This window comes from Phalangium opilio, unplaced genomic scaffold, assembly GCF_054372755.1.
Source record: "Phalangium opilio isolate 3A_F unplaced genomic scaffold, DU_Popi_V2 ptg000070l_1, whole genome shotgun sequence".
In the NCBI taxonomy this organism is placed as follows: domain Eukaryota; kingdom Metazoa; phylum Arthropoda; class Arachnida; order Opiliones; family Phalangiidae; genus Phalangium; species Phalangium opilio.
The window spans coordinates 12,162,662-12,182,376 of NW_028324182.1; the positions used below are offsets into that span (position 1 = coordinate 12,162,662).

Below are 19,715 nucleotides of genomic sequence, written 5' to 3' on the forward strand. Positions count from 1 at the left end.
TCCTTTAGTAATTTCAGGGCGTGAGCCGTGTTTGGCCGAGGCCATTTATAAACCAAAACTCCGATTAAATTTTCGTTTGTTATGGCTTGGCCTAATTTACTGATTGTACTAAGGTAAAGCCGAGGGGCTAATCACTATCAGATTCCCTGTATACCGATTACGGATTACGTGTAATCATTTTAGCACCGTAAAGGGTAGGGCTTCTAAAGATTACGCGTAATCAGTTTAGTACAGTCCAAGGTACAGCCGTGTACTATGAGTGACCAGCCCCTCGGGAAAAGCGTTACCCTCAACAGTGCTAAAATTTATATTACGTAACCCGCAATAGCCGTACAAGGAATCAAAGTGATTAATCCCTCGAAATAATATTTGAATTATGTGGTTTAAAGGTTTTAAGTTATTGTGGTCTTAAGAAAATTGAATTACTAAAAAATAATTCAACGGAAATTAAATAATTTTGATTTTATAAATTTCTTAAATTCTGATTATTAATTAGAACTTATAAACGTAATTAGTGTAACGTAATCCGTATGTAAATGAAATGTGATTGGGGCACATGCGCAGCAACAAATTAGGTATTATTTTAGGCTTAGAAAGAAATTCAAACAAAGATTTGCAGTGTCGTGTTTTTTTTATTGATACATATAACAGTAAAATATTCGAATATTTATTAAGGCCTAATCATTTCTTTAAATTGTAGACAAGGTATTGATTTAAATGTTTCCCAAAATTTCTGTGGCTACTATGAGAATGACGTCATTGGAAGCCTGTTCCACGAGCGCCTTCAGACGAAGTACCACCTGAAAGGTAAAGGAAAAATTTCCAGTTAACTTTTCTTCATGTGGAATTGTCTTTTCTGTTTTATTATTTTACTGGGTGGGAGGTTTCCAAATTTCCGAAATAATCCTTGAGTGTCTGGATACCCTCTTCACTCAAAATCTAATTAATGAATAATTAGAAATTAACTAATAGTCAATTAGATTAACGCCGAATTAAGCTATTAATTAGCCTCACGTAGTTCTTGATGTTCTTCAAAGAGGTTCTCAAGTCCACGTAGGTGGCTGTAAAGTGGGAATAATTTAGTTAAGTATAAATGGTACTTGTAACTCGTAGATAGTTAATTTGGTACCTCCATCGTAGTAAGACACTTGAATCAACTCGTTAATCAGTTCCCTGAGCTCGTTGTCGTTAGACTCTAAAACATAACTGCGAACCAAAATGGCCAGCTTTTTTAAAGAATTAAGTATGTGTTAAATAATCGGTTTAGATTACTTGTAGACATGGTACTTGGCTTACTGGATGACGGGGAAGAATGGTTTTTGCGTAAGTACGAAGCTTGCCAAGTCCATCGTCGGTTAGAAGCTAAAAATATCTCGATTTAGTTTACTAAGTAATAACCCTCAACCATATAAATAAGCCCTACTTGGTCTTTGACTTGTTGAACGAGGGATTTTAAGTCTGCTGGTGGGGCAGCGTAGTCTTCCGAGGCTGTAAATATAGTACCAGACTTTTTTTCAGAATGCGTAGGCTTAGCATTTCAGTGTTTGCGCCAATTTACGCTTGAGGTAAAATAAACTGTACATAGGTTTATGTCACTTATCGAATTGATATGCCTGGTGGTAATTTTGGATAAATATGTAAATTGATGCATTTGAGATATTTTTTATATATGAATCATCTTTATTTGTTTAGTTTTTTTACAAAGTTAAATGTTTAAGCTGTTGAAAAATGAAATGAATTTTGAGTGAGAGACTAGTCTCGATTAAGTTTGGAATTTTGCGCCCGATTACTTACGAATTCCGGAGAGAAGCTCGGCGATGAAAGCCTTGATGTTGGCAGTTGGGCGGGTCTCCAAGGCGATCTTGATTCGTTGAACAATTGGGTTTAGAGAGTCGATGCTCTTAGCGTAGTCCTTCAGCCTTTGGATGCCAGCGTCGGTCAAGAGCTGAAGAGTTATTTTTAACAGTTAGTAAACGTCTTCAAGAGGTATCGGCTTGATTATTAGTCACTAACCTCAGCCTTGAGTTGACGACCGAGTTCGATAAGTTCGGTGTTGGCGTCGGCGAGGTGCAAGTATTGGAGTCCGCTGAACAACTCTTCCAAAAGGTCGAGGAGGTCATCGTCGGAGGTACTTTCAACGTAGGAGCGAACCAAGGCGATGTACTATTAAGAAAGCGTGGTTAATTTTCTAATAAGAACCATATTGGGGGAGATAACTCACGGGGTTGTTGGATTGAAGTCTGTTGAGGTAACCCTTCAAGAGTTGAACACCAGCGGCGTTGACAAGCTGTAAAGAAACGAAGATTTTAGTAATGTTGGTTTCGTGAACGGATTTATTTCGTTGATGTCTTACTCTGTCACGGAGTTGAACAACGATGTCGCGGAGATCGTAGTTGGAAGAATACTCTCCGGCGACGCGGCTAGCGATATCCTTGACTAAGTCGCGGATCTTTTGACGAAGGGCCTTAGCGGCGGCGATGGCTTTCTGTCCGTGTTCCTTGGCGAGGGCAGCCAGTTGCTGGGTGACTTCGGCAAGCTTAGCCTTGACCTTTTCGAAGATGTCCTTGCGTTTGGAGAGGAGGTCCTTGACGCGTTCGATGACCTTTTGGGCAACGGCGCGGACGCGTTGGATGATGCGTTGGACAGCGGTCTCTTTTAGGCTGCTGTTCATAAAGAGTTACGTTAGTTTATGGCCGTGATTAGACAAGTAATTATTTTTAAAATTTTTCGCTTACGGTTCTTCGATTTCATCTTCAACTTCGTAGAAAGAAGCTTCTGTTAAGAAAATAGTGGGTTATTCTAGTGGAAGCCGGGAGATAATTGGTTATTTTTACGACACTTACGTCCGGTAATGCGTTGCTTGATTTCCTTGAGGAGAGCGTAGACCTTCTCGCGGATCTGGGCGACGGATTGCAAAGCTTGACGGAGGGATTTCTTGCTCAGTTCCTTGAGTTCGCTGGTCAGTTGGTCAATGCGTTCCTTCAAGTCTCCCAAAAGTTCCTTGCCTTGTCCGATCTTTTCCTTGGCTTGTTCAACCAATTCTTGGACCTTGGCCTTGACTTTCTCGATGATTTCGCGAATCTTTTGTCCAATACTATATTCAATTGTTAATTGAGTTAATTAATTTAGAATAAAAAAAGAGTTTCTCTATTATTACGTACATATCCTTGATGGATTGTTCATCCTCACGCTCAGCATCGTACAAAGCTCCAACGTCTGTTTATAAAAAAATAAGTTAGTTGCAATTTCGTGAAACGGTAGACTTAGTGAGGCCACTTACTTCCGGTGATCCTTTGTTTGATTTCGCGAAGAACTTCGTAGATCTTTTCACGGATTTGGCTAAGAGATTGAAGAGCTTGACGAAGGGATTGCTTGCTCAATTCCTTGAGTTGAGCGGTCAGTTTGTCGACGCGTTCCTTAAGGTCTCCCAAAACTTCCTTTCCTTGTCCGATCTTTTCCTTGGCTTGTTCAACCAATTCCCTAACCTTGGCGCTGATGCGTTCAATGATGGCGCGGATGCTTTCTCCGATACTATTGAGAAATTTATGTCATTCAAGAGGTCATTATTTTTGAAATTGTAAATGAAAACTTACAGATCCTTGATAGACTTGTCTTCTTCTTCTTCTTCGGCTTCGTACAAGCTTCCGGCTATTTCAAGAATAGAAAAATGTTAGAGAAACGGAAACAAATAGAGCGGTGTAGCATTTTGGAACTTACTGACGACTTCCTTAATGCGGTTGATGACTTCCTTGTTCAATTCCTTAACTTTCTCACGAAGTTCACGAATAGCATCCAAAGCCTTCTTTCCGGTCTTCTTGGCGATTTCAGCCAATTGGGCGGTGACTTCATCGAGTTTTTCTTTGAATTCAGCGGCGAGTTCCTTGCTCTGGGCCAATTTGGACTTGACGACGCTCAATACCTTCTCGACGATGGCACGAACACGTTGAGCGATCCTGGTGAACAAGCGAGTCTTGCTGCGAGTACCATAAGCCCCGTGGTTAGTTTCAGTTTTAGTTTAGACTGGGGTTTGTACTTACGTGTTGTCTTCCTCTTCTTCGTCATCGACGAGTTCATCGGCTTCGTAGAAAGCTCCCTCTGCGTTGTAAATGACGATTATAGAGACAATTTTAGTATTTAGCTAGTATAATAATAACTTACTTCCGGTAAGGCGGTCCAAAATGGCTTTGTTCAAGTCTTGAACCTTCCGGCGGAGGGCACGAACGGCGTCTAAAGCCTTCTTTCCGGTCTTCTTTCCGACTTCGAGGAGAGCGGCGTTAACTTCATCGATCTGTGAATAAAATTTAGTTAAACTAAAACCAGACTATTGAGAGATTAACCTAATTTTAGAGTGGTGACGCACCTTGTCCTTGAACTCAGCCAAAAGCTCCTTTTGGGTAGCCAAACGGTCTTGGATTTTGTTAACGGTGACTTCAACGAGGCGGCGGATGCGATCAACCAAACGGTTGATGAGGGAGGGGTTACTAATGGGTCAAGATTATGTAAATAAGTGATCGATCGATTAGGCTTAGCATCTAGCTTGACGTACGTTTCGTCATCTTCCTCTTCATCATCGGCAGCGTAGCTGGATCCCTTAAGAGCATCCTTAACTTGTTGAGCGAGTTCCCTAAGTCTGAGACGGAGAGCCTTGATGACCTCAACGGCCTTAGCTCCGGCAGCCTTTCCCAATTCGACGATCTTTTGTTGAACTTCGGTGATCTGTTTGGAAAATTGTGTTTTTATCATTGGTATCGAACTTTTTTAAGCGTTATGCAATATTTACCTTAACCTTAAGTTTGTCTAAGGTTTCCTTGTGGGGAGCGAGGCGTTCCTTCAGTTTGTTCAAGGCACGTTGGGCCAAGTCACGGACGCGGTTGATGACACGCCTGATCAAGCTATCGGGTTTCCTATAATGAAACAATTGAAATTTTTGATAAGTCTGTAGCTATGTATTTATAGTTGCATTACTTACTCTTCAGTGACTTCGGATTCGTAGCTGACAATTCCGGAGATCTTGGATTTAATTTGTTCCAGGACTGCGGCAACGGCTTCACGGATTTGTTGGAAGATGCGGATGGCTTGTTCAGTGGTGGCCTTGCGGAGTTGGTCAATTTGTCGTTGAAGAGCGCTGATCTAAATTAGGAAATAAATCATTGTTATCGGACCATGTTTTTACTTCCCGCCGAGACGGACTTACTTTTTCCTTCCAGATGTCCTTAATCTCCTCGGAAACTTCCTTAGCTTGTTCAATCTTTTCTTTCAAAGTAGCCAAAGCGTTCTCGGCCAATTGGCGGAGTCGTTGGGCAACCAATTGCAAGAGAGACTCACCTCTGAAAATTTTAAAATTAACTATTTGTTGTATTTAATTTAAAATAATGTTCTGGAACATACTCGTAGTAATCAGCAATGTCTTGTTCGTCGATAACTTCGTGGAGAGCGTATTCGCTTCCCTTGATGCCTATAATAAGTACATTCGTAAGTAAAAGTACTTATGTTTTAATTACCTAGTTCACTTACGGTCGGCAATCCTTTGCTTAACATCGTCGATGAGGGCACGCAATTTTTGACGGAGTTCAGCGATCTTTTCGACAGCCTTGACACCGAAGTCTTTTCCGAGGTTGGTCAATTTCTCTTGGATTTCAGCAACCTTATCCTTAACTTGTTCGAAAACATCCTTGTATTTGGCCAAGCGTTCCTTCAAACGGTTGAGACCTTCTTGGGCGAGTTGGCGAAGACGCTCAACGATACGTTGCAAAAGAGTTTTCTCTTCTCTGTAATCAACCAAACCAAGATTGTTGACTTTGTCCCGTTTCGTAAGGATGTCTTGAGTGTTAAACTTACTGCTCAGCTTCGTAGAAAGAGCCTTGTTGGTTAAGTTTGTCGAAAACAGCCTTGACGAGAGATTGGAGTTTCTCGCGGATTTGCTGAACGGCTTGTTGGATTTTAGCACCCCCTTGCTTAACCAAGTCGCGGATTTTCTCCTGGACTTCTTCGATCTATTTTCATCCATGAATTGTAATTAGTTATCTCGTTTGGTAAGAGGTACTCTTAATTTTCATACTTTAGCACGGAATTGCTCCAAAAGCTCTTTGTTATCAGCTAATTTGGCTTTTACCCGTTCAACGACTCTTTGCAAAGCGTCACGAACTGTGGAAACGAGTCCATCTAGGGCGTAGTCACTGGAACAAGGACACAATGCAATTACAAGGCGTCGTTCCTCAATGTTTGAGTCAATACTTACTTTTGGCTTAGGCTGATCAAAAGGTCCAATTCTTCTAGTTCGTTCTCGATACCACGTCTTTGAGCGTTAGCACCAAAAACAGTAACTGAAGCAATCAGTAGCGCTAGAGCGTATACGAACTTCATCGTAGCTGAGAAGAAGCAATTAAAATTATTAATTAGTTTACCAAGTTTCTAATAATTATCTTCGATATTAATTTCTCAAGTCACTCACCAAGGGAGAGTGAAGATTAACACTGAAAATTGATGGTCCAAGCCTCCCATTTTATACTTAAGTTTTACGTGGACATCTGCTAACATTTTTATGGGAATGTAACACATTCGGATTAGATAGCGAAACGTTTCATTTTTGGATCCGTTTTGGCGTATGCGAATTTCGCTATCTCGTCTATTCCTCGAAGGTGAATACCTAAAACTGTACAACGTTTAATTATAGATAATCTGATAAAAGATAATTCAGCGGTAATGGCTGCAAATCCACTAATTAATCGAAATTTTGAGAAATATACCAACTCATGGTCTTCTATTTTTTTCTTTTTCGAAATGAGGCAGCAGTTTTGTATTTTTGTCATAGTATTTTTTCTATCTTTAGAACATATGTTTATAACATTACGGAAGGGTATCAAGTCATATCTATAAGGGCCTACCGGCCCTGTAGAATAAAGATGGAGACGAAAATAAGACTTATAAGATCATGTTTTCCATTTCACTTGAATTGTTTATTTAAAAGGGAGCTAAATTTTCAATCAACTTGGCTTGCGAATCCAGTTTATGAGCCAAGATATTTGCATTTTCAGTGACGTTAAGGTATCCTCCTTCGTGGGAAGTTTTGTTTTCAGTTCCTCCTTGAAAACAAGCGAGGAATAAAATTAATTTACAAGTTTCTAAGATTACAGGAAATTTAAAACCAAGCGACAATCATCAGGTCGAGTTTCTTCCGGCTATGTCCTTCTCTTGAAAATTAAGTCCATCTCAGCGAATAGATTCAACGCTCGGGTCACCTTAACTAGAAAGCCCTAGAAAGAGAGAGAGAAGCCCAATTGTGTATAAATTTCCGTTTAAATGTTTTCGCATAATAAAGGTAGTCCTCTAAACTCGTCTTTCATGACGTTGGAAATTCAAAGTAGGACAAAATATAATTCCTCGGAATTAAAACCTAATGTGATTGTGATTTATGACGTGGGTGAAATATTTACGACGTCCTGTGTTGTTTTAAAACAAATTCTCTTTAAACATTTTATTGGAAATGGCCTAAGCTTCGGAGATGGTAATAGTTTGACCTACAAAATCATAGAAGAGTGTCTTTGTCAGTTAGTGAGAGCCTCTAATATCCAGGATAAAAGCAAAAGTGTAACGACTAGAAGCGTTCCCAAACTATAGCCTTGGCGCGATATAAAGAAGCAAAAGGCGCCAACTCTGTAACTTTTGTCGCTGACGAATGGGTTTTAATATATGAAAGAGTGAGAGAGTTGCTACTATGGTTTTGACTAACTTTCTAGAAGCAATGTGTTTAGAGCTTGCAATGGGCGCGATTATGGGTCCCCGTCCAAGTTCGCTTTATTAGCTCAAGCGAGTAGATGCTAAAGAGAATCCCCTTTCCGCGTCCATCCTTTTGGTCTACCTCTCCTCGCATCTCATTCCTCTTAGTAATTACCAACTCGGCGCTATTAGGAGGCGAGGTTTCAGGCGGATGGCGAAAACTTTTGTTCGTTTCCACGCTCCGCGTTCTCCCGCTTTTCCTCTCAACCCGGCGTTTGTGCCGCTTAAATTTAATCTCTCTCTGATAAATGCAAATTTTCTTGGCCACTGCCGCGCCGTGAGCATGCAATATTCATAAGTCGACCTCCTGACCCTCCCGTCACACACTGCGCTACTAGCTGTAACTCTTGCCATTCGCGATTTAGTAAGTTCCCCCGTCAGCTTTACCTTATTTTTGCTCTTGTACTTTTAGGCCTAACTATTCTTCTAATGATTTTCAATCCGTCAAATATGCACCCCGAAATCTAGGAGCCTTTTGTTTCAAAGTTGCAAACTTCTGGAATTTTAGTCTTCCTTTCCCGCTACGAGTAGCGTTCGTTGTCCTTTAGAAATTTAAACAAATATTCTCTACTCGCATGACCGAAGTATGTCACTATAATCCCGAAATATGTATATACCCTTTCAACTTTAATATTTAATGTTTGTAGACGTGGAATATCTCTTTTTTTAATATATGCAAAATTTATCCAGTTTCCGCTTAGGTATATCAAAGTTTCATCTCCTACTCCGGACATTTCTTGAACTATCTTTACATTATGACTCGAGTCAACTGACATTGAAGCCAGAGTCTACTGGGGCTATTTCTTTGTGGGTTTTGATGTTAAGTGATACCAGGATGTAGTATACAATAGGGGACCGTGGTTAAGGGAGAATGCATGTGGACTTATCAAAAAGTCATACGTCGTTATCGACAACCCCTTATCCAAGTAACTAGTAAAGGGACTGGACATTAGCCAGTTTCATCTGCAGAAGTTAGGATGTTTTAGTTAGTTTTGGTTTAATCTGATTTTGGATTAGTATCCAATCGACGTTTCTCAAGCTCATGGGTAACGAGCCAGCTGTTCTTGTCAGAAGACCTCTAAAAGCAGTTCCTTCTTCTTTTTTAATTAATGAGGCTAAACATTTCGCTTTGTGCTCTTCTTTTTTTTGTTATTTATTCTCCGTGTATACGATCCAATCAAGGGCGCTATTTATACGCTGCAGCTCTTGACCAATCGTACATCATACCGCATTCGTTCCACGATGATTCCCATCATTGGAAAAAAATATATATAAATAATGTTTTTTATATAAGTTTCTTTAAAAACAAGTTTGTTTATTCGTAAAGCTTTTATCAGAACTTTTTCACAATAAGGTCTAGATAATGATTTGTTTACGAATGTTTTGAAGGTGAATTATTAATGGTTCTTTTACTGGACGCTGTGAATAGTAATCAATATCGTTTGGAAGTTTAGTTTTTATACGTAAAAGTTTAAAGGGGTTGTAGCACGTTGGGTGAAAATCTCTTCTGACTATAGGCAAATCAAACAATTCCAGTATTTGCAGTCAGATCAATTCAACCTACCTTTGAAAGTAATTTACGTATTGATCATCACTTACTCATTCCCGGCCCTTTTATCTTCCCGGCAAGATGAATTAACATCGCCCATTTTACATTCATTTAGCTATACGGCATATATCTTTGATACCAAATCGATTAACATTCTGAGAAATGAAGCAAATTCTATCTCGCAATCAGAAATGACGTTACAGCTAGCCCATGTCGTCAGTACACCACACCCAATGCGCCCTTGGCTTTAAGTCCAATTCGAGAATACCTCCGGCTGGATCAAAGCGAAGGCGTTTCACGTACGTCTTTACACCCATAGTTTTCTATATAGGAATTGCAATGAATAATGGAAAAGAAAGGGCTGATTTGTCGTTAGAGGTGGCGGACCTATATTTGGCTGGGGAACCAATAATGGTCGTCATGGAAATTAACAAAGAGGACGAGAAATGAGGATGGGGAGGGGGCCTTCTTTTGAAACGTTAATTTCACTGACATTCCAATTCTTTTGACTAGTGAACCGATACCGCTGTAGATTTTTCATGGATTTAAATTTGACATTTTAAATAATTTGTTCTCGAGAACTGAGTGAGAATCACCCTTCCGTTCTTAACCTCTATAGTATGATATACCCTGATTATACGGGGGTGCCTTACCAAGGAACCTCGAGGGCACGAGACTGTCTGATATTGATTTAACCATTAGCATATATTTTCTAAGCTCATAACACACTGGCTCATCTCACCATCTTCAACCGTTCTTTTTCGTATAACTTCAAAGAAATATTTATTTCCCTCGCCCTGAACTTAGTGGGTATATTCCTTGGTAACGATTTTCTGACAGTTCACGTCGCTGTAGTTTTGGATCTTAAGGTCAATTTTTAGGGTGAAGCTAAAATGTAATGAAGCTCGTATCGTTATAAATGTTCTAATGGTTGTCCCTTTCTCGAATACATTTCCTAATACGTGCGCTTTCGACCCTTACGTATCCTTAGCAGAATTATTTAACTTGATAATGGACTTCTTGGAATTTCTTTAGACCTTAATGCATCCTTAATCAGCTTCAAATATTTAATTTTCTAACTGTAAACTTTACTTTCAGCCTGTGCTATTAAATTTTTATGCCTTTATCAAAGGATAAAAGGGGGAATTACCATTTAAGGCCCACGCGTAAACAGACAAGCAACTAGGCGCCTTAAAATTTGATCTTTTAAGTTAAAAATAAGCCTTTGTAACGTGAATAATAATAGCATTTTCTCGGAAATTCTAAAATTAATCCGTTGCAAATGTTTTACACTCCTAGGTCTTCATACTAATTTGAGTATCATATACAGAGTATTTGTAAGAAGGAATATGCGTGCTCCCTACAGAGAGTACTTCCTCTCTGATAAAATTCATTTGTAACAACGCAATTTTGTTTATACTCTCTCTCTCCACTATACTTACTCCTTTTGGTCCGCGGGTCTGGAGGTTTTGTCCCAATTAGTTATAAAGGTTACTCTTTTCGTTGCCAGCTCGTTTCGCCTTCGTACTGTTTAACCTTTTACCATTTATTCTTCTTCACTCTGTATATTAGAGGGATTTTTGATGTTCGTCTCTATAAGGCTCGAAGAGAGAGATGAAAGAGACTCTCCCTTAATTAAAAATCACCTCGAGCGTATCGTGCCATATACTCGTGCGCTACCTACCACCAAATTATCTCTCTAAGCCCCCAAAAATTTGGGGGAAAGACTAAAAGGTTCTAATTGCGAAAGGATATAGCTAAAAATTAACTCTCCTCGTAGCCAGGGTTACCTAATGAATAAGGGCATTTTCTATTGTATCGGCCTTAGATACCCGTTTTCATTGCTTCTATAGACGCGTGGTATTTATAGTAAGAAAGACCTAGCTACAGTTTAAAAATCAAGGATGGAGATAGGACTTTAATATAAATAAAAATAGCGTGGGAATTTCACTCCAGGTATTTATATTTGTATAGTAAAATGTCATAGACTCGGAATCGTACAAAGGGAACATTCTGACAGACGTTTCAGAAACACCCTGTATAATTCAACGTTAAATGAAAAATTTCAGGGACTTTACCTACAGGTTTTGACATTGTAATCTCTTAAAGATAGTCGTATATATGAAAGAATAATGCGTAAAAATGTCATGAATGATTCCTTATATAAAGAATAATGACAGATTTCCTAATATTTCCCCGTAAATATTCCCCAGTGTGTCGTTTTTCACGTATATACGTTTCACCCTCGCTCAAAAACTAAATAGGCTATAAGGTGAAAAGAAAAAAATTATTTCCTTCTCGTAACATTAGAGGGGTTACACCCCTTGGTATATATGATGGATGGGGAAGACTTTTATGTAGCAGAAACGAAGGAGAAACTCTCTTTTCTTCCTTCAAGTTTTGTTTCGTTTAGCCATTGGCAAAGGTCTTTTAAAAAGGCTTTACAAATACAATTTGTTTTCGTATTTCTCCACTGAGTGCATCTCTTTGTTTTAGAAACTTTATTCTTAGCAGTGTACAGGGTTCTTTCTAGCAGTGAGCAAGTATAAAAAGGAGACTCTTGAGAGACAGAATTCTCCATCAGCCCCCCGCCCCCTTTTAAAACCGGTACCGAGCTGTACATGCGCATTCGACGCAACAGAGAGGGAAAACAAAAATCAGAGAAGTTTGTTTACGGCCAGTAGTTTAACGGATCACGTGACGTCTGGCTCCTCGGCTGTGTGTCGATGTAGGTGCACGCGTGCCGTTATAGTTACCATCCCTCTTTTATTCTCCTTCTTATCCGTTCTCACTGGTTCTAAGAATCGCTCTAGATATAACTAACAACGTAGGCTATTGGAACGAAATTGTTTTCTTGTGTTTTAAAATATTAACTTCCGGAGCTATGCGCCATAATGTATTAATTGAATTTCGCCATGTGGGCATTATACGAATGACCCTTGACATTTGACCCAACCCGAGAAGCAGCTACGCGTTCATTAATAATAGTATAGTCACGTGATAAGACGCGTCTCGAATCACCCTGTAAATTTGTAAAGCTAGTAAAGGGAAAAAGCCTTGGTAACGATTAATAAGACTTTAGATTGTCAAAAACGAAATACTCCTTCTCCGGAAAGCCGTTGCAAAACCGTTCCGAACGTGGTTATTCTCTTTCCCTCTCTAAGAACTCTAATCCCAGCCATTTCCTAAGACTTATACCCCGCACTCTTAAGACTTAAATCCATACTTGAAAATGAAGAAAGAGGAGAAAAAAATAAATTGGGACCATGGAGGACGGACGTGATATTTGTAGTCTTATCTGGCGCGAAAGACTCCCTTCCAACGGTTAGATAGCCTCTCATGAACTAAAGGACTTATCTGACGGGTTACTCAGCTCAGGTATCCTTGACACCAACCAACTTCGGGAATGGAAAAACTTCCAATATACTTTACTGTTCGTTTCGCCAATCGCGATTCGCGTCAAAGAAATAATGGAAGAAAGTTTAGCTTCGTGTTAGCCACGTTCCGTCCAAAGGAAGGAGAAATAACCTTCTTTTTTTCAAACATTTTAAGCCTTTGTAAAAAGTACTTTCCCGGATTTATTGCTATGAAACCAAACCGGGTTATCTAATAGTACTAGCTTATTTATTTGTGACGAACGGAATATCTTGTAAAGTTACAGAGTATTTCCGCGGAACTTAAATGTGATGTCACGATTGGTGGCCATGCATTTATGGAAAGAAGATTTCTATATAGTCTACCCCATTATTGCAAAGTTCTTGTATAGATAGATATATATAAGTAACATTTCGGTGTAAAAATGTTAACTTAAAGAATTATAAAGTTGCGACGGTGGCAACATGTTTAAAAGGTTTTATCCTAAAGAAATGTAGACTCTAAATTCCCTTGGCGACTGTGGCAGATTTTCATCCTCAAAATGGTTTTCTAGTATTCTCTTAAGACCTCTCTGTGGTAAAAAGACCCCGTAAAAAAATATATCTTAAAAGGGTAGGCCTATGTCACACGATACGATTCAACTGAAGTTTTTGTCTACGGATCAGTGTGACACCTCTCTTTCTATCCTTTCCTTTTCGCTCTTTTTAAGAAATGATAGAATTCCAGACACGAGGGCGTCCCTTTTTATGTCTAGCCCTTTAATCCATCCTAGTTATTTTCCCCCCGATCTTTTTGTTTATTTCTACAGTTTCTTCGAGATATTTCTAAGAGAGAAAAAGGGGAATTCAATTCCCAAGTCTTGAGGCAAAAAGAAGAAAGGGTTTTACAGTTTTCTTTTCCACTTATAATGATTCCGAAACTTTTAAAAGGGTTTCTTTGTGTTTAAACTCACGTTTTATTTTAGAAGGGCACAAGGATATACCCTGTGACTCATAAAGTCAGGGTTATTACATTTTATGTTTAGACGAATCCTAGACTATATCGCCCTCATTAAGCGCTGCTGTTCAGGGGCAACAATAAATGTTACATTTCACACGTTCTAAGTTACGTAACAATATTGAGTAGTGTCGCTGTGGGTATGGTTAGGCCTAACCGCGTAAGATGTTTTAAGTCGCGTTCTGACCCAATTAAGGTTTAAAGTATGCCGATAAGCACTTAATTCCGCTAATTAAGGAGAAGGAGAAAACCATTAATTACGCCGCGACCGAGGCTTAGGTTTTACTAGAATTGGCGGAACCTTAATACCACCCAAAGTCTTACTACTTCTTACAACGTAATACTTCCAGAAGGGGTTTTATTCTTTCTTCTTTTCAAACTAAAGGCTTTTTTCTTTTTTTATTCGATTGCTTTACTACATCCGAGCAGTGCTTTCTCTCGTTCATTTCAATTCCATCGTGATTCTCGAGTTACTCGCCTCTTACACTCTTCTTCTCTCTCCCCCCCCTTAATAGCAAGGTACATGTCAATGACAATTAAGAAAATTAATCGAAAAACTTCCGGTGAGTGATTCTGTATAAATGAACTATACTCGGAGAAAATAAGATTATTGCCTTGAATTCTGGGACGACGAATGAGAGAAAACCAAACCTATGAGAGTTTCTTAACAGGTTCCTATAGTTTATATTCTATTAAACAATTTAGCGTTCTATAAAGTGAATTTAGTAAGCTTTAATTAATGTTTTATTCCAATCGACTTACAACATCATATCTCTGACTTGAAACCATGCCATGGATAAAATATCCGTGAGCAAAAAAGACTTGATATGCAACTCCCCACACTAAAAAGTAGAATTTGAATTGAAAATACTCGCGTGAAAAAATAAGAAGTAGAGGACATAAGAAAAAACACGCACTACCGTTCATTGTTATTATTTTACGTCGTCTACTAGAAGAAAACAACGGATTTTTTTCTTATGTCCAGTACCTTTTCTATTTTTCACGCGAGACTTTCCACATTCCAGGCGACACTAGTATAAAAAATTATACTTTTTGGAATAGGGAGTGGCGCATCCTATAGCGAGTCGAATCTTTTTTTGTTCGATCATCCTTAACCCATGACAAAACACTGAAAAGAAAGAAGAAAAAAAAATTCTCAACACTAAGCCTTTGTTCCAATTGTATCAGTTTAGACCCCTTTAACTCTGAGGAATGTCGCATTCAGACAGGAAGGAAAAGAGACTAATAATCTTTTATTGGTTTCTGATTGGTTTTTGTGTCGGGCGCCGGCCTTCCTCGATCCCTTCGCGCCTCAATGATTGTCTTAGGGTTAAAAAAAAATACGGAGCGAAAGGAATGATTACAAAATACCAGCTAGGCCTTCTTCCGTCACATTTAACGACCCCTTGAATTTATCGCGAGCCCTGAAGACTTTCGTTCTTCCGAAATTGAGAAAATTACTTCTAAAAAAAAATAGAAGGGTTTAAATATAGTTAGAACTTTTTACGAGGCTCTTAAAACTTTTCCTATCGTTGTAGACTAATTAGTTTTATCGAGTTAAATAGGCTTAGGTTTGTTTATTACTTTTCCAGCCTTAAGGCAATGCACGTAAAGCAAACAATGGTAATTGAAAAAGCGCCCTTCAATTTTATCTAAGGTTCGATGTTACTGGTGACCATAATCAAACGGTGTGATACCATTTTATCTCTCTTACGTAACATACAGGTAACATCGAATATACCGGCGCTCCACCCGTTTTTAAAAGCTTTTATATTGTATACCCATGAACGTAACGCTCTTGGCACCGAAGTTAAATTTTTATATTAGCTCATTCTTTAATTTTATTCGGGGTCAAGTTATATTGGTTGGGTTATAAAAAGAGCAAGGGTTCAACGATTAATTTCGTATAATACCATCCACCCCCTTAGTCTCGTTTAAAATAAGTTTTAGTGTCCAGATATAAGTTCAGAACGTGCTTGCTTTAAAGCCTCGGATTATAAAATGCGCGGAAGCAGAAGGGGAAATAGTTTAATTAGAAGTTACCGCATTACTTCAATCTGAATATCAGGAAAAATTCTGCATCATACTATACAACACATCTTCAGGATAATCTACTTCTGACTGTAGAGATTAAAAATAAGATAGTGTGTAATATATAAAGGTTTCGCATTAATTAAGCGAGTTATTTTACCGTTGGCTAGGGCTAAAAATAAAGGTTAGGTTTATATCTTTAAAAATATCATAGAGGTGTGTTTCAGCTTGTTACGCCTAGTAGTTGGCTTTTCCCTGGACACTGGTGCGTGAAGTTGGAACACTTCTATACAGGCCCTTCGGTTGTGTCTGACAATTTTTGTTTCTATCTCTAGAATGTTAAACTAAGGACTTTGTATTTCGTAAAAGGACTAGCAACAGTGAGCTTAGAGGAAAACATCTCATTTAGTCTCACCACATGCTTTGCTTTAAACAGCGCTGTGAAAATGCCAATGACCTTGGTATACTAGATATTAAGCTATCCTTGCTGGTCTTGAATTAGTAAATACTTCATAGGGGATGTGAAAAGGGGGCCTTGACGCTACAAAATGCTACTAGAGCGTTCACATCACTGTTTAAACGCACTTTATATTTATCAGAGATAGATGAGATACGCTCTCTGTGCTCCGAACTCCGATATATGCTCGTCCTCTTTAGAAATACAAAGTTCATGGTTAAACCACCATAATTTAGACGCCCCTGGCTTTAAATAGACTGACTATATGAGCGAGCGTAAATGGCATTCAGATTATTTTTACAAGCGTAAATTTCTGTATAACAAGAATGAATTCTGTTGTTGTTAATGGAATATTTATACAAAAATTTTTAAAAGAAAAATCCCAAATCAAACGGCGTCTTACTCTTACCCCTGGCTGTATATCCACCCTGAACACCAATTGTCAATATTATTATAAGAAAAAAAAAAATAATGTCATCGTCTGTTTGTAGCCTAGTAAGGTTTGTTTAGGTATATTTTATAAATTAGGTATTCCTCTGGCAGCTGCTGGGGATTTGAATTGCATGGTTGTTGAAGTTTTGTTTTGCGACAATGTTTTTTTATTCTTCACTTCTTTCGGCCCTCGAGCCCTTCTTTTTCCTTTTATTCAAACAGGGCCTTTTCGGAAGCTTCTTGTTTTATTTTTAAATGCCAAGAAATAAAGGCTCCCATATCTCACCATTGTTATCTTTAACCGTAAATCCTTTGCCTTTATCTCACCCTTAGGTTTCATTTCGAAAAAAGGTTTATTTCCAGTACCAAATTTGAATCGCGTTATCATCCTTTTGAAATGAACTTTTTGATTTATTCTCGCTTTCATTAACATAAACACTGGAGTTTTCATCATTTTATTTTTTTTCCAGTCAGGTTAGCGAATTTTTTTTATCTTCATTCTGGATTCAAGCTCTTTTCTAGCTTTGAAAGGATTTTGTTTTACCTATTTATGACATCTCTGGCAATTTTTGCTTTTATTTTATCATAGGTAGAGAGATACTCGCCTCAACGATTCAGTTTAGTTCAGTTCCATCAATTTTGGGAGGAAGATAATATGATTTAGTTCCGGATCTAAGAATTGTTTCCCTTTCTTCTTTAAGATAGGCCTTTGGTATCTGATATCATATGCCTTCCGGTACTCTTAGACGCGTTCGGAAAAGGTGACCGGATTAAACCCTTTCGCTTCTGGCGAATACCCCTAATGCTCCTCCCTTCTCCCATCGTTTCCCAGAACGTCGATAATTAAATATAAACTAACCCTTGGGATACTCGTGTCCTGCCTTAAAATAGGCTTAGCGAAAATGAGGTCACGTAGTCCACAACCACCACCCACCCATCCTCTGAGGTCCTTAGATCCACTTGAATTGGCGTATAGTGTTAATAATATTTACCTTAGTGTCATACTGAGCCCCTAACAGAAATATGTTAATATAAAGTCATCAAGATCTCCATCTCTCATGACGTTTCTGACAACTTAATTAGAGCTAAACGTAACATCCCTGTCTGAATTTAACAACAACCTTTTATTAATATACTTTTAAATATGTTAGCCGCAGAACTACTTCAACGCCTTTTGGGAAGAAGTATGGCTGGAATTCATACAGCTACTAGGAATCATGTGCCACTATGTATCTCATACTAATTTCTAAGCTGGTTTTGTGGGCCGGGCAATCTGTAGCGCATCATAATTCGGACGCCTTTCGCTAGGTGAAATTCGTCATACATACTTTCTCACAAAAGGCTACACAATTATTCCTCGTAGCTGTATGAATTCCTGCTTATAGTTATTATAAGAAATTAATATTTAAGGGTTATATTATATTTTTATTATAAAAATATTTGCGTTACGAAAACTTACGAAAACATATCAACGTCACAGTGGACTTGTGCTCCAAGTATTATTCTTAGGTTTTTTGTTTTTTTTTTTACTTAGCCAAGGCTTAAGGAAAGAATATATCGAAGGGATGAGGAAAAAGTATAAAAGCCTTCATCGATCTAATAAATGTTTATCCCTCTTTCCTATCTTCCCTCTCAAAAATATATATATATATATATATAAATTTAAGATATATTAAGCTCAGGTTTTTTTCCCTGAGACTCAGATTCCATTTGGGATATCGGGGTTTACGCGGGTTCCCATAAAATATATAGTTTCTATAAGACAAATACCTCCCCAGATTTATAAGGTTTCAAATTTTTATACAAAAAAGAGTGGGTGAAATGGAATATTGGTTGCGAAAAAATTTCGTCTGGATTTTTTATTTTTATTTGCGAGTAACTTGATCTCGAGGAGAATTTCACATAATCATTGTGAAAGAAGTGTTTAAAGTTAAAGGGAGAATATTGTTGCGTTTCAACCTCTCTTGAATGGATGTTAGCTTTAGCAAAATTGAAAAGGTATTTATTCGGTTGAAGGTATCGTCATCGATTTCTCCTCAAGTCCCTTTCGATGGTCGAAAAAGATTTATTCTGGATCTTTTTTTAAAAAAAATCGGATGAAAAAACATTCTATATTATATTTTCTAATGTTACCAATGTACGCAAACTTAGAAGAGGTTTCAAGATGCACTTATATTTCATACAAATATTAGAGTACGTTCGTGTCAGCCACGTGCACCCGGAATTTTGGAGCAAACCCACCCATAACAATCTTAAAATCGAAATATAAAATATCTGTACACGGAAACGAAAACGAGAAAAGCAAATTTGTTATTCCGTGCAATATTTTTCTTTTGAAACAAAATATCCCTATGGGGTTGTTTAGTAAATCGAAAGGTTTTTGGTTTATTTCGAATACGAGTCTGGTATTGTATTCCTAATGTTTGGTTTACCTCAGTTATTTATTTTTTCCTTGTTATTTGGCGAATTTATTATAACAGCAAAACCAATATTGAAAAGGTAAAGCTCTAAACAACTCGTAAACAACGTGATCGACTGCTTGCCTTATTTATGCAAAACATGCATTATTTCTTTGGCAGGATTTGAATCGATCATATCAAGCTACCTACCATGTTTTCCAAAACAATCTCAAATATATATTTAAGTTGTATTCCCCGAAGTATATGAGTAAAATGTAGGACAGTTTTTTATTTATTTATTTCAATGGGAATTATCAGTCCAAATTTCGTCTCCAAAATATCCACTACCGTCAAAAAAAAACTCACGCTAAGTTCAATTGCAACCACGAATCAAAATGTGGTATGTCTAATAAGCCGAAAACGCTGCCTGTAATATCCTTAATTATGGGCCCAAATCTACTTCAGAAAATATTCAGCTTTGAAGCTTTGAGCAAAAACATACCGACATCAAGTTTCTAACTTATTTTAGTCAACGAGACGTTTCGAATTCAAGTATATACAGAGAAATATAAAGTTATTCACGCTTATACGACAGCTTTCGTAAAAACTAAGATGTTTTCCTGGTAGAGCTCTTGAAAATTTCATGGAATTTTTATATTTATCTCGTTCGCTTAACTTCAACTTGGCTTATGGCCTCTGT

At 38.1% G+C, this 19,715-nt stretch overlaps 2 protein-coding genes across 2 annotated transcripts in view; one reads left to right on the forward strand and one right to left on the reverse strand.

Moving 5' to 3' along the window:
• LOC149661679 (beta-1,4-galactosyltransferase 4-like) overlaps window positions 1-19,715 on the forward strand; it is a 118,366-nt gene that overhangs the window by 57,092 nt on the left and 41,559 nt on the right. The window lies entirely within an intron of this gene.
• Window positions 667-6,498, reverse strand: LOC149661688 (uncharacterized). Its single transcript, XM_089843257.1, has 29 exons — window positions 6,452-6,498; window positions 6,239-6,368; window positions 6,059-6,176; window positions 5,839-5,993; window positions 5,515-5,768; window positions 5,389-5,455; window positions 5,195-5,327; window positions 4,970-5,130; window positions 4,781-4,904; window positions 4,547-4,716; window positions 4,361-4,481; window positions 4,159-4,288; window positions 4,038-4,095; window positions 3,718-3,974; window positions 3,594-3,648; window positions 3,281-3,531; window positions 3,162-3,216; window positions 2,844-3,094; window positions 2,736-2,775; window positions 2,354-2,663; window positions 2,222-2,287; window positions 2,014-2,163; window positions 1,795-1,945; window positions 1,424-1,488; window positions 1,297-1,362; window positions 1,130-1,226; window positions 1,015-1,061; window positions 874-939; window positions 667-800 (listed from the first exon to the last, which is right to left on the reverse strand). The coding sequence occupies exons 2-29, from the start codon at window positions 6,361-6,363 to the stop codon at window positions 714-716; spliced, it is 3,630 nt and encodes a 1,209-aa protein (XP_089699383.1). The 5' UTR covers window positions 6,364-6,368; window positions 6,452-6,498; the 3' UTR covers window positions 667-713.